The following is a 13,652-nucleotide window of genomic DNA, read 5'->3' as shown; positions in this document are numbered from 1 at the left end:
TTCCATATAGAAAAAAACATATGACAAAGATGGGCTTGAAAGAGCAAGAATCAATTTACCTATTTGGACAGTCAGAAGAAGGGTTGGTAAGACAATTTGCCGATGTCAAATACAACTTTAGCTCCTCCTTGTCATCCTACATATATGATATACCTTTAACAAAGCCTAAATGAATTGAGTAACTTATGCACAGAAAAAAACCATAAGAGAGAACACAAAAAATGTCACTAAAAGTCGAAAACGATAAAGTGTTGTGTGACATCTGTCAGTTAGCTGGGGTATGGTATAAAAGCAATATTGCCATAGTTGGTAGCTCGGTCAGAAAAACAGATCCCACGATCTTCAAGTATCAGCGCAGAAATAAAGAGTAAAACCATACAAATTTGGACATGAAAAAAAAAAAGGGAAAATCCATTGAAAGGTGCTGTTTCGAAATCCACATCTCCAAACCTGATTTTATCACTCAAACAAATTATCCAACTATTGTTGTTTTCCCCAATAGTCCTTTTGTCCCATATCAACACCATTCAAACCATTAGAATAGTTGGTAAATTTTCTTTGTCCCTAGCATTTCTGTTAGAATAGTAGCCTAAGCACATTGTTTAATACAATCTCATTTAACATATCATTAGAGTGGATTGAATCAGGATAAATGAAAAAAACAGTAATACCCCGTGAAAACAAACAATGGAGTGAATGAGGATCACCACCAAACTAGTTCAAAACAATGAATTGAATCTCCTTAGAGCCTTAGATGAAACAGGGTAAAACAATGCATACGGTTCACAATAAAAGTTTTGTTAGTAACAAAATTCATGGAAAGAAAACTAATACTATGTCAAGAAATACCTATCAACGGTGATAACGGAAGCGTTTGAAGTTGAAGTAGAGATGCAAAATGCCTTGTTCGAACGTGCACTTGAACCCCTTCTTGTGGGAGTGCTCCCACTCCTGGTTCACAATCCGGAAGGCAAGCTCCTCGTATGGTGGGCCGGCGCAAAAACTTATGATGCAAGTCTCAGAACTATGTCCATCGTTCTCTTTAGTATGAGAAGGAGGTTTAGTATTGTCAACGAGATCAGGGTAGAATATGTTGAATTTATACCCTTGAACCATCTTCGGGGGTGGGTTGTCGTGATCGTAGTGAGTTTGGTTGTATTTGTTCCACTCGTATCCAGTGTGAACGTGGTTCGAGTACTTTGGCTTCCTTGGACAGTACTTGTTGCCATGTGAATTGAAGAGTTTCACTTCGTCACCGAAAGCGGCACCACCACCTTCCTCCATGGCCGCCTCACTCGAACTACTACCCTGCCCTTCTTGCCGCCTCAAACGAAGAATCTCAGACCTTAATTTGCTTTGATTCAAAAGAAAGTCTTGTTCTTTCCTTTCCCAGAAGACATCTTAGAACTCTGCCCTTGCGTGTTCTCTCGCCAAAAAATTCCTTTCCTCCTCGCGACGAGCTTTATCGATCGCCCTCTGCTCCCTCCTCTTTTTCAATTTTTCTCGGTCGGATGACGCCCACCACTTCGTCCATTCTCTCAGCGCTTTTAGACTAAACGGGGAGGGACACACACAGTGGATAAGTGTTTTCACAGTAAATTGGGTGGGCTAATGTGGCTCTGGAAGTTCTGAATTTGAAGAAGAAGAAGAAAAAGCCCTAGTTCAGGGGATGAAGAAGACTGAAACAATCTTCGATTTTAGTAAGTTTTTCATACAAACTTGAAGCAACAAACTTCAGCGAACTAGAAACAAGAAAGATTAAGGCTAACTGACAAAGAGGACGAAGATGAGGAGAAACCAACAAAGAGGCGTCGAGACCAGGAGTAGCCGTAGGTTTAGGGTTTGCTGTCTTTTACCGTATATAGTACACGAGGGCGGTGAACCGGTGGGTACAAGGGGTTCCGTAGGGGTCATTTGGCATTTTTGTTTTTATTTAAAATAAATAAATCGCATTTTTTAGTTTTTTATCGATTGTATGAAAATTATTGTTCTTTTATGATGAGATGAATTTAAAAAGTTCAATTTTTTTTTAATAAAGACAAAAATAAGCCAATAAGTCAATTTTTTCGTTTTTATTTAAAAAAAATTGAATTTTGATCGTAATTTTTTACTTTCCATATTCATCTCGTCATGAAAAAGTAATAATCCTCACAAAATCGATGAAAAATTGACAAATATACAAAAAAAAAATTGAATAAAAACAAAAAAATAAGTCATTTGACTTATTTTGCCAAACAAGCTTGTAGTGCGTTGGCACACTACGAAAGTGTAGAGAGACTTGGTGTGCTCAACTGAAATCTCGTTATCGATTAGAACTGTTCAATTTGCATAGCATAGGTTGCTAGCGAGTTGATTTTGTTCACCCTCCATTTAAGAGGGTGAATATTACCCTACTTCTTATTGGTTGAAATGATGTGAACCCTACCACAAAGTGATGTCATGCTTACCAAAAAGTGTCATACATGATAAGCATGACATCACTTTGTGGTGGAATCCACATTATTTCCACCAATAGGAAAGAGGATAATATTCACCTTCTTTTAAGAAAGGTGAACAAAATTGCACTCGGTTGCTAGCTAAGCAAGCAAAAGATTGTTTTATAATCGAGATAGATTTATCTCCCAGTACGTTTTTAAAAATATATATATACTAACCACCCATTTTCTTATAACTAATGTTGTCTTACCAATGAAAAAATGAGATCCGATCAATTTTTTTTGTATAAAGTACTCAACTCACTCTACAAATTGAACGATTCATATCACAATGAAAACATTTAAGTTGAGCACACTAAAGTGCCCTCCATAATTCAATGGCACACTACTGAGACCCTTGGTTCGGTGGACCAAAGGATTTGATATAATTTCAAGGATTTAATATACATATGTTTTTTGTGATTGTAGTAACGATAGTAGAGAAAAAACAACACGAACAATGGGTCTTCTGCTGGTGTGTCTATGAATACTGAGAGTCATAGGTGCCCTCATAAACGTTTGTGAACTGCTTGGAGTTGGCAAAAATACAAATACCTAAAACGTTGAAGATGGAAGGAATGACATGTGTTTTTCCATGTGACATTCCAAAATGAAAGAGTAGACTCTGTGATATATAGTTGTCTACTTACTTCCAAATATATTTGAACTTATAAAATACTAGTATATAGTAATAAACAAGAGAGTTTAATAATGTCTCATCATAGACATTACTTCATTTCATTTCGCTATATAAACTCATGGAAAATTTAATTTGAGAATATATTGATCACAGTAAAGGAATCATAAGAATATAGATGAGTAGCTTTGTTTGGATAATATTTTGAAAATTTTTGTGTTTGATTTTGGTTAATGAATGGAGAGAGAAAATAGGTTAATAATTGGAGATAGGAGTAATGAGTAGAGATAGAGAGAAATGAGAATAGCGATTGGAGAGAGGAGAGAGAAATGAGATTAATGATTGAAAATAGAGGGTAACGAGTGTTTTTTTTTTAGAAACACTAAGAAGAAAGTTATTTTAGTAATTAAGGGATGCGATTTTGACACTCCAGTTTTAGCCATTGGCACTCCACTTTTGTTTTGCAATCTCACATGATCAAGACACAAAGTGGAGTGTCAGTGGCTAAAACTGAAGTGCCAAAATCAATTTCCTTTTAATAATCTTCCAGCGCACTAGTCCTTATGTTCGGTTCCAAAAAATGGCGTTGACTTATATTTTTCTGGACAGGCACTACACATACGGCCATTCTAAATTTCTAATTAATAAGGTTGCTTGGAAATCTATTTGCTTGTCAAAGAAAGAGGCAGGTCTCCATATGAGAAGATTAAGGACAGAAATATAGCTTCTTTCTCAAGACATTCTCTGTCTCCAATTTGTTTACAAGCACGATTCCTTGTGGGTCAAATGGTGCTGCAAGTGTTTAAGGACCCTAAAGATTCCTGCAGACTGTTCTTGAACTTAGAGAAAAAAATTCCAAATCTGGGGCCACTAGGAGATTTTGTCTGGTCACTAATTTCAAGGTCCCGGAATTAATCGAGATGTTCGCAAATTGGTCGGGACGTCTGGTGAAAAAAACTTAAGAGGAAAACTCTTTCAGCTCAGAAATGTTGCTAGGCCTTTTGTGGAAACTATAGTTGCTAATAGTGCCAAAACCATGTTTGATTTGATAATTGGCTTTCTCAAGGGCCTTATTTTTTTTTTTTTTCACTTAGAATCCTCTTGTTTCCCTATCAAAACAGAAGTGATCTCTGCATTCGTTCATATATAATGGGCAATGGATTTGGCCCTTTCCCACATCCCCCTTTTTTCCCCTGGTGGTTCTAAAAATGACATGGTACATTGGACCTGCTCCCCTTCTAACAAATACAATCACAATGCTGCACCCACGTGGAAAAACATATTACGAGAAGTTTTTGGTGCAAATAGGGTATGGGACACGTGGTGCCCCGAGCGCATCCGAGCCGTCCAAAAGTATTTTGGACGGCCGGGATTTGAGAGAGAGAGAGAGAGGGTGTTTGGCTAACGAGGAGAGGGGGTGTATGGATCTGGGCCATTCAAAACACATTTAGACGGCTTGGATGCGCATAGAGCACCACGTGTCCCATACCCTATTTGCACCTAAAAACTATTCCAAATATTAAACTACTATTACTTTATTTCTTACCTTTGGTGCTTGATCTTTTTGTCTTTTGTATGTATGTTAGTATTTCTTATCGGTTAGTACAAAAACTCACCCTTCAAATATAGGAGCTGGTAGCAAAGGACACCTTTGGTGTTGAAATTTAAAGAATCTATTAAAGTCAATCTCCAAATGCTCATTGGCCTCAACTTCTTTGATCAAAGAAGTCAGACTCAGAAGTAGCTGTGGCAATGATCAATGGAGACTTCCCCGAGCACTCCCCACAAGGTTCTGATCAAAGAATGCAAGGAGCTTATGGAGGCCACCGGCTGCACATTGAAGCACGCATATAGGGAGGGCAACCAAGTTCCGGATCGTCTAGCCAATATGGGCGTTGGAAAAGATGGTGTCACACATGATCCGGCCGGATGATATCATTCCTTTGCTGGAGGTGGACATGAGAGGAGTGGCATTCGAGAGATTTTAGTTTCTGTTTTCAATCAGCTTCTTTGATTCCCCTACTCTATTCGAAGGCATTCCTTTGTTTTTTGGATGGCAATCAAAGGTGGTCAGAGCAAAAAGATTACTCTCTTGTCCCATTTGCTCTGTGTCTGCAATAGAATGAAATCCCATCTCATCTGGGAAGTCCTTTCTCAACATAGTCTGGAAAATTGCTTTGGCTTCTATGGTCTGTTTTCTCTAAGGCAATGTAAAGCTCTACTAGTACGTATCTCAAATTTCTCACCCCACTAAAGATCACATTGGCAACTGTTGGGACTTTTGTATTCTGCCTTGATCTGTCATTTTATTGCAAGGAAGAGGCAAATGCAGTTTTATTGAACCAAAAAACATTTACATTGCCCAAAAAGACCAAACAAAAATACGACTAAAACAACAAAAAAGAAAAACACAACTAGAACAACCACAAAAAAACAAGAGTCTCAAAAAATCAGCAACAATAGTGAAAAACCAACAAAGTCTACTCGAAACCTGGTTTTGGAGAAGTTAGATCTGCATGTAATGCAAAAACTCACATTAATGACAATATCCAACCTGCCACACAAGCACACATTCTGTGAGCATTATAAGCTAACCCCTTCGCCCAAGCTATACATTTGTCAAAACTTGAAGGACCCAAGGGCATAGATAAGCACATTTGTCATTTCAGAACGCAAACATTTGTTGGTCTAAGCCCAATTACCATTCTTCTATGCCCCCTTCTCCCACAACTGGGAAAAGGATGTCAATGGCTGTGCATCATACTTCAAGACTAGGACTAGGATGACAATTAGTACTTGGATAAACAAAAGTACGGATTTTCTGCTGCTAGCGAATGTCATAATTTCGTATTTACATAAAAACGACCAGAGAGACTGCAAATCATGTTCAAGAAGTACAAAAATAACATCGTCTGCCATTCATCAAAACAATGTAAGCGCACACATTATAGAATCCACAGAGGTTTCAACACAATTGTCTTATATGTTTTCCATATTATTCAAACCGTGCATGAACTATTAGTCAGCAGTCCAACTCTGCTCAACAATCTCCCGGACTCTCCTGTTGTACTCGCGCTTATTCTCGCTAAACATCCGTGCAGCTTCTGAATTGGCAGGGGAGTTAGGGTTTGGGTCACAAAGCAATGACTGCAGTACAATACAAAACGCCACCAGTCAAAAAGCTGAAAATCCAGAACAATGCAATGAAGTAGTAATATGGTAAAGATGCTTTCTTTTGTGGAGGAGACCCCTCTTGCTGTTAACTGGTAAGCATAGTTTGCTAAACATATAACTAACGACAAGATTACATGGTCTCTCTCTCTCTTTAAGTAGGTTTGTGACAAGATTAGTAAAACCCAGGCTGCCCAAAAAAAGGATGAGTAAAACTCACATGCATCCCAAAGACCATTGTTGTATTTGTACATAAGAAACACACACAAACTATGTTTTGCAGTTGGGACCACACTATTTCAGTATGGACAGAAATATAGGGACTTAAGGACCATTATTTTCTTGGTAGTTCTTGAATCGATTGGAGTGGAATACAACAACATAACAACATAATGGAACCCATCTAGTCCCCAATCAATGGGGGTAAGGACGGGAGATGATTGGAGACAGACCTAACCTTTGGCAATATATGCACAAAGTGGCTGCTCTCAGAATACCACTGAAACAGTGGCCCCCTTAAACCTCCAAGAACCGAGGAGCTACATGGACGTTTTGTTGTAGAACCATGCCCCCAAATCAAAGCCAAATGACATCAGAGAGGGCAGGCCTAGAGACCCAAATCAATTTATGTGCACATTACCATGCTTCCTTGGAGTGGAATAATGATTCTATTTCTTCGTCTTTGCCAATAAATCTAAATATCATTCCATTCTTAGTCAGAATTATAATGGGGACTCGGGTTATAAGTACCAGAATTCCATTCTTAGTCACAATTCTTGTTCCAGCACCCAAAAATGTAATTTTTATCACCAGTTTTCCAGAGCAACCAATATGTAGTACAATTATCTATATAATAACCGAGCTCATATATCAATATAGAAAAAGCCACGATTTTCCAGCTGCCTTTCCATAGCTGTTTCTTATCCTTTCTTGTACAGCGTACATAGAGTTCAGAATTTACAAAACTACCTCATTCAGAAAGAAGTCAAACGATGCTCCACATTGAAACTCTAGAAATGCCTCGGAAGGTGAAATTTATGTGTTACGTACATGGACCAATAAACAGTATAAGCCCACATAAAACTTATAATAGAAACCTTAAAATAACACATACAAATCAAGGAAAACTCTTAGTGTCAAGACCTAAGCAAATAATTGAACAAGGGCAACGAATCTAGGAATGATAATATGGGGCAAGGAGGATGTAGACAAGCATGGCTCAGTGGTATTTATTTGATTGGATCTGTCAAGGATCCAAACAACCTTGAAGGAGATTTTCCAAAGCAAATAATTGAACAAGGGCAACAAATCTAGGAATGATAATATGGGGCAAGGAGGATGTAGACAAGCATGGCTCAGTGGTATTTATTTGATTGGATCTGTCAAGGATCCAAACAACCTTGAAGGAGATTTTCCAAAGCAAATAATTGAACAAGGGCAACAAATCTAGGAATGATAATATGGGGCAAGGAGGATGTAGACAAGCATGGCTCAGTGATATTTATTTGAGTGGATCTGTCAACGATCCAAATAACCTTGAAGGAGATTTTCCAAAGCAATGAAAATTGAGAAAGGACAAAAAATGACACAGGAGGCTACCAGTTCTGGGGGGTTTTCAGGACAATCTACCCAAATTCATGGGTGGAGTCCCAACATCAGATGACTCAGATCAAGGCCTACTGAAGTTTCATCAACAAGAACAAAACTCTCTTCAAAGGGCTCTGGTAGAAAAGACAGAGAAAAGCTCTACAAACACAAGAACTGAAACTAAACCACATGTATAACTATCTCCTTTAAGATGAGCATTAGAACCGCCTGAAGGCTGAAGTGTAGCCCAAGACTAAAAGAAAGTCCACTGAGGGCTTGGAAAAGAAAATAGAAGAGAGACCATGGGCTTGGAAGATGAGCTTTATAACCACCTAAAGAGTAGCCCGGCCCAAAAAGAAAGTGTACCAGGGAAAATTTTTGTCAAACACTGTCAACGACACAACACTACTATGGACTCGAGACTTCTACATGTTGAGGGCGAATGAAATCAAGAAGTTCAAACTCAAAACACCATTTTAGGAAAATATCCATTCAATACTATAATCCAATACTGTGTTAACCATTGCCGATCGGGGGAAAACAAAAATGTGCTTCCTATCCTACTCCCCATCAGCTCAACAAGGGGCAGAAGAAGAACAGTGCCCAAAAGAAAAGCTAATAACAAATCAAGTGGTCATTAATAACCGAATCACACTTGACAGTCCTAAATTCAACAAGCTTACAAAGCAATAAGTGGTACATAATCACAAACCTGGATGGAGGTAAGTATAGCGGCCACATCATAGATAGGACTCCACTGATTTTGTAGAATATCCAAACAAATGCTTCCATCTGCATAAACTGCCAAAGTTGAAGGAAAAGCAATAACTTAGAGAAGGCAGGGGCTGACAAATTCAATGGTTGTGTTTGGTTGAGAGTTTAGTTTAGTTTAGTTTAGTTTTGGTAGTGGGTGGAGAGAGAAATAGAGTAATGATTGAAGATAAAGGTAATGATTGGAGAGAGATAGAGAGAGATGTGAAAGTAATAATTGAAAAAATAGAGTAATGATTGGAGAAAGAAGTAGGGTAATGATTGAAAAACAAAACTAAAATGGCAAACGAACAAAGCCCATGATGTTTCATGATCAGAAACATTCTATGCAGAAAATATGGATGAGAACAACAAATGATTATTAAGAAAACAACAGAAATAACACAGCATGATAATGACAGCAGGAGGGGAAAAAACTTGACTCCAGCAAGTCAGCAACAATAACTGAAATTGTCTGTCCATCGCCCTTAGACAAGTACAAGAGAGTTGGCTAATGCTTTATGAACCAGACAGAACGTTCTCCTCTTAATCTCCTAAATTCCAAAGTGGGGATCAAAATGGCAAGGACCCATTGACACATCAGTACCATGATGTCAGAGACCAACCAATCCGACAGCACAGAATCCAATAATCAAGGATGGAATGCATGTAGTCTTTTAAAAGGGTGTTTGACGAAAGCAACATTGTGAACTAAATAAATAAACACACACCCTGAGAATGCAGTTTTCAATACTGTACTGTGTACATACCTATGGACATCAAAGTTGACAAGATAAAGGTAGAGACGTGTTAGAAAACTGAAATGTTAAAGCAGTAAAAGCCAAAATGCAGCAAGTACAATTTTTTCAAATTCACTTCAGGAATGGGAAATCTGAATTGAAGAAGGGATGGTTCATGCTCCGAACTTACTATTTGGATGGAACATTCGAGAAACAAAGCGCACAGTTGGTGGCTTATTTGGATAATCCTCTGAAAATTGGAGTGTCAATTTAAACGTACCTGGTGTAAGAAAAAGTATCACAGAACTCATTAATACAGAAGTTAAGAGGTTCACAAGAATAATATCAAACTTACAACAATAAGCCTCGTCATAACCTGGAACAATGAAGTACACAGGATTGAAGACAATATTCAGAAACAAATACATCTATCACTGGTTTTGTGGAACAAGAGACATTAAAACCAAACTTGAGTAAATTTCAACTATTGAAGTAATAGACGTTTAACATGTGTTTATTTCATTTATTAAAAATTAGTTGATCTTTGTTCCCCTACTTAACTGACCTACTGTAACTGCCACTAATTTACTAGTGACGATGTCAAAAACAAGATGGGGGCCACGGAAATCCTGCCAAACAACTATTTTGCCAAAGGATTAAATATACTCCATTAGTGCTTGTTCAGCACAGAATGCTTTATTCTGGAACGGTAAAATATAAAATTCTGGAATAAGGGAAATCAGCTAATAGATTTGATCTAACAAATCAGGTAAATCACCCATTTTATGAAATTGTGAAAATGACAGCACAGTAGTCCACTTCAATCAATCTATACAATCAATTGGTGAATGAACATGCCAAAATAGTAGAAACCATAGGAGAATTTGTGTTCTGATGAATTACTTCCCTACACTGTAAAAACTATACTGTCACCAGGCCTTCCATATGACTTCCATGATTCAATTAAAAATCACCACTTTCTAATCAAGATGTTAATGAAAAAACAATAACAAATCTGTAACGATGCATGTAAATGTATGTCCTTTCAATAACACAAAGGAATGACATTACCTCCATCCCACGGGGTATCATCAGGACTGCAATCAAAAAATGAAAGCACATTAGTAAATATGTGTTAAGATGTACATCCTATAGCATACAAATACAAATGTCCTCAATATTATAACCAACCCGAATATGACGGCATTCCAAAGCATTATATTGTTGTCTTGAGGAGCACCACTGATACCTGCAGGAGGGTCCTGTTGCAACCTCTTAAAATCCCTCATCAGCCTCTTCCTTGCAGGGGTCGACATCCTCACCGCCTGTTCATTGGATGATAAATCAAATCAAATCAAATCAAACCTAACTAAAACCAATCATTTTATCACAATCCCAAGCATGCACATAATGAGTATGACATGAATTAGCCAACAATTAGTTCATAAACAAAAATTCTATCGTGTTTATACAGCAAATGCTAGAAAACAAGTCTTATCAAACCTGAAAAAAATGAAAACACTAAAATGCATTCATGAATATCAATCAGCAGTACAAATTGATCAAACGATAGGACTCAAAACTAATAACTGCCCACAAGTGCTGTCACAAGCAAGTTAAATACATACTCCCTCCATCCCCATTCTTTAGTCCCAATTACCACTTTTTGCCGTCCCAAAATTTTTGTCCCACTTTAGAACTAAATGGCTAGAAGTCAAGGAATTTTCCATTTTACCCTTCCTATTAATGTTGCATCAATTTTACTCCTAAAAAGATTCAAGGTAAAATTGGAAAATCAAGTGATCAAACATGCAATTATTATGTCTCCTTATTAATTTAGAATCCCGAAAAGGGGGTAAATAATGGGGACGGAGGGAGTAGCAAAACTCGAAAATTTCTTGTCAGAGCTCCACAATAATGTACATTGATTACTCAAGTTGATAACTTATAATATTTCAGTCTAATTAAACTATGATCCATACTTCATTCAGAAACAACAGTAAGTTGATAAGGAAAGAGACCCAGGATGTAAGTTTAGAGTCAAATCACATCTGCAAATCGGTCACGACAAAACACTTGATCCACCACTAAATACCATTTCTTACTGAACGAATGAGTCAACTTACTATTCCTATCTAAAATAGGATTTGCACTCATCAAGCACTACTCCAACAAGGTCTTTCAATATATAAGCAGATTCCCTAGGTACAATTTAGAACATAGTTCATTCAACTATATGCACATTTCCCGCGATTTACAAGCAACAAGGAGTTGACGACGAATTTGTTTTGGAGACATGTATAAAGACCAAGCAAAATAGTTAAAAACTGCCCACTCATCTTCCCATCACTCACGAGCAAACCCCGGATCCACCACTAAATACCATTTCCAATCTGGCAGAGAAGTCAACTAAGAATTCATAGTCAGAATAAGGGTCTGCACTTATCAATTACACCTCAATTAAGGTCTTACGGTACATAGTAGATTTATCCAATAAAACAACTAAAAAGAATCCCATCATCTTCATATCACTCCCCAGCTAATCACAGATTACTTCCCTTGCTGAATAGAAGAGGAAGCTTAAGCCCCTCTCCCTTCTTTTCACCATTAATCATCATTTCCAATCTAATAGAGATGTTGACTAACAATTCACTGTTAATAAGGGATAGCACTCCTCAATTACGCCTCAATTAAGGTCTTTGGGGCAAATAGGTAGATTCATCTAATCAAACAACTCAAAAAATACCCTCATCTTCCAATCACTCACCAACAAATCACACATCCACCATCAAGTACCATTTCCAAGCTAAAAGAGATGTCAATGAAAACTCCATAGCTAAAATTAGGGTTTGTGATCACCAAAAGCACGACTAAAAAGGTCTTCAGGCACATAGGTAGATTCATCTAATGAAACTATCAAATAAACTTCCGCACATAACCAAATCACTCACCAACAAATCACAAATCCACCATTAAGTAACATTTCCAAGCTCAAAGAGAAGTCAATTAGAATTCATGGTTAAATAAAAATTATGATTAGCAATCATCAAACACAGAACTAACTCAAGGTCTTTAGGAAAATATGTAGATCCATCCAATCAAACAATTAAAAAAATACCCCTCATCTTCCAATCACTCACTAACAAATAACAGATCCACCATGTAGTACAATTTCCAGGTAAAAAGAGATATCAACTATAACTCCATATAGCTAGAATTAGGGGTTGCAAAAGCATGAAAAAATTAAGGTCTTTAGGCACATAGGTAGATTAATCCAATCAAACAATTAAAAAGTACCACCAGCAAACTACAGATCCACCATTAAGTACCATTACCAAGCTTAAAAAATATGTCAACCAAAAATTCAAAGCTAAAATTAGGGGTTTTTTACTGGTACAAAAAAAAAAATTACCGTTTGCAATCACCAAAAGCACGACTTAATGAAGGTTTTTAGGCACATAGGTAGATTCATCGAGTCAAACAATTAAAAACTACCCCCATCTCCCTATGATTGAAGAATAAATCACAGATCCATAACAACCGTTTCCAAGCCAAAAGGGACGTCAACTAAAACTCCATGGCTACAAATTAGGGTTTTTTATTGGTACAAAAAATTAGGGTTAAGCACGACTTAATTAAGGTCTTTAGGCACCTAAGTAGATTCATCGAATCAAACAATTAAAAAGTGCCCAAATTTATATCACAGATCCACAATTAAGTAACCATTTCCTGGCTAAAAGGGATGTCAACTAAAACTCCGAGGCCAAAATTAGGGTTTGCAATCGTCAATAAGCACGGCTTTATTAAGGTCTTCAGATTCATAGGTAGATTCATCCAATCAAACTACAACAAATCAATATGGTTTTTAAAGGAAATAGAAAGTTCTTAACAAACGAAGAATTCTCTCACCTTTCCGAGCAAAACGCGGCGAGTACAGGTGACTCTCTGCTTGATGTTCTCTGACTCAGACGATCGGATCGGTTGATCAAATGTGCAGGAGACGGGTGAGATCAGAGAGAGAGAGAGAGAGAGAGAGAGATTCTCAAGCAGGAAAGAAATTGTTGGAGAGAGAGAGAGAGATATTTGAGGTCGGGGGTCCCCAACACGGTGGCTGTCCAACTAGGGTATTTTGTACTGTTTGTTTTCTAGTATTCTATTCCTGTGGCTGCTTCTGCCAAGTTGCCAGTGACACGACATCGACGGATACGTATATATATCGCGTATGTCTCTGTACTTCACGGAATCGGAGATGGTACCAAAGCACGGGCAGCGGTGTCGAGTAGCTCGCGGCTT

The 13,652-nt window shown here is 37.7% G+C and overlaps 2 protein-coding genes, 1 long non-coding RNA gene and 1 other non-coding gene across 4 annotated transcripts; 1 reads left to right on the top strand and 3 right to left on the bottom strand.

Moving 5' to 3' along the window:
- Positions 1 to 592: 592 nt before the first annotated feature.
- On the bottom strand, positions 593 to 1,625 carry LOC131310411 (splicing factor Cactin-like). Its single transcript, XM_058337404.1, has one exon. It carries the CDS (start codon positions 1,282 to 1,284, stop codon positions 853 to 855), a length of 432 nt encoding a protein of 143 aa, XP_058193387.1. The 5' UTR covers positions 1,285 to 1,625; the 3' UTR covers positions 593 to 852.
- Positions 1,626 to 5,907: 4,282 nt separating this feature from the next.
- LOC131310409 (ubiquitin-conjugating enzyme E2 2) lies at positions 5,908 to 13,482 on the bottom strand. The gene is made up of 6 exons (XM_058337403.1): positions 13,269 to 13,482; positions 10,551 to 10,684; positions 10,431 to 10,456; positions 9,550 to 9,639; positions 8,582 to 8,670; positions 5,908 to 6,258 (listed from the first exon to the last, which is right to left on the bottom strand). The coding sequence occupies exons 2-6, from the start codon at positions 10,673 to 10,675 to the stop codon at positions 6,130 to 6,132; spliced, it is 459 nt and encodes a 152-aa protein (XP_058193386.1). The 5' UTR covers positions 10,676 to 10,684; positions 13,269 to 13,482; the 3' UTR covers positions 5,908 to 6,129.
- LOC131312165 (small nucleolar RNA snoR100) lies at positions 6,831 to 6,938 on the bottom strand. Its single transcript, XR_009195742.1, has one exon. It is a non-coding gene; the product is annotated as a small nucleolar RNA snoR100 (small nucleolar RNA).
- On the top strand, positions 10,999 to 13,262 carry LOC131310410 (uncharacterized). Its single transcript, XR_009195205.1, has 3 exons — positions 10,999 to 11,824; positions 12,608 to 12,805; positions 13,000 to 13,262. It is a non-coding gene; the product is annotated as an uncharacterized LOC131310410 (long non-coding RNA).
- Positions 13,483 to 13,652: the final 170 nt, after the last annotated feature.

The sequence above is a fragment of the Rhododendron vialii genome, chromosome 12a, assembly GCF_030253575.1.
Source record: "Rhododendron vialii isolate Sample 1 chromosome 12a, ASM3025357v1".
In the NCBI taxonomy this organism is placed as follows: domain Eukaryota; kingdom Viridiplantae; phylum Streptophyta; class Magnoliopsida; order Ericales; family Ericaceae; genus Rhododendron; species Rhododendron vialii.
This window is presented reverse-complemented; position numbering and strand designations above follow the sequence as displayed.

Bases quoted from the DNA above. Each gene is read 5' to 3' on its own strand.
- LOC131310411 (XM_058337404.1), bottom strand. From the start codon at position 1,284: ATGGAGGAAGGTGGTGGTGCCGCTTTCGGTGACGAAGTGAAACTCTTC.
- LOC131310409 (XM_058337403.1), bottom strand. From the start codon at position 10,675: ATGTCGACCCCTGCAAGGAAGAGGCTGATGAGGGATTTTAAGAGGTTG. The intron at 10,457-10,550 runs GTTGGTTATAAT...TTTTGATTGCAG, and splicing joins TGGAATGCCGTCATATTCGG to TCCTGATGATACCCCGTGGG. The intron at 9,640-10,430 runs GTAATGTCATTC...TTCTTACACCAG, and splicing joins TGATACCCCGTGGGATGGAG to GTACGTTTAAATTGACACTC.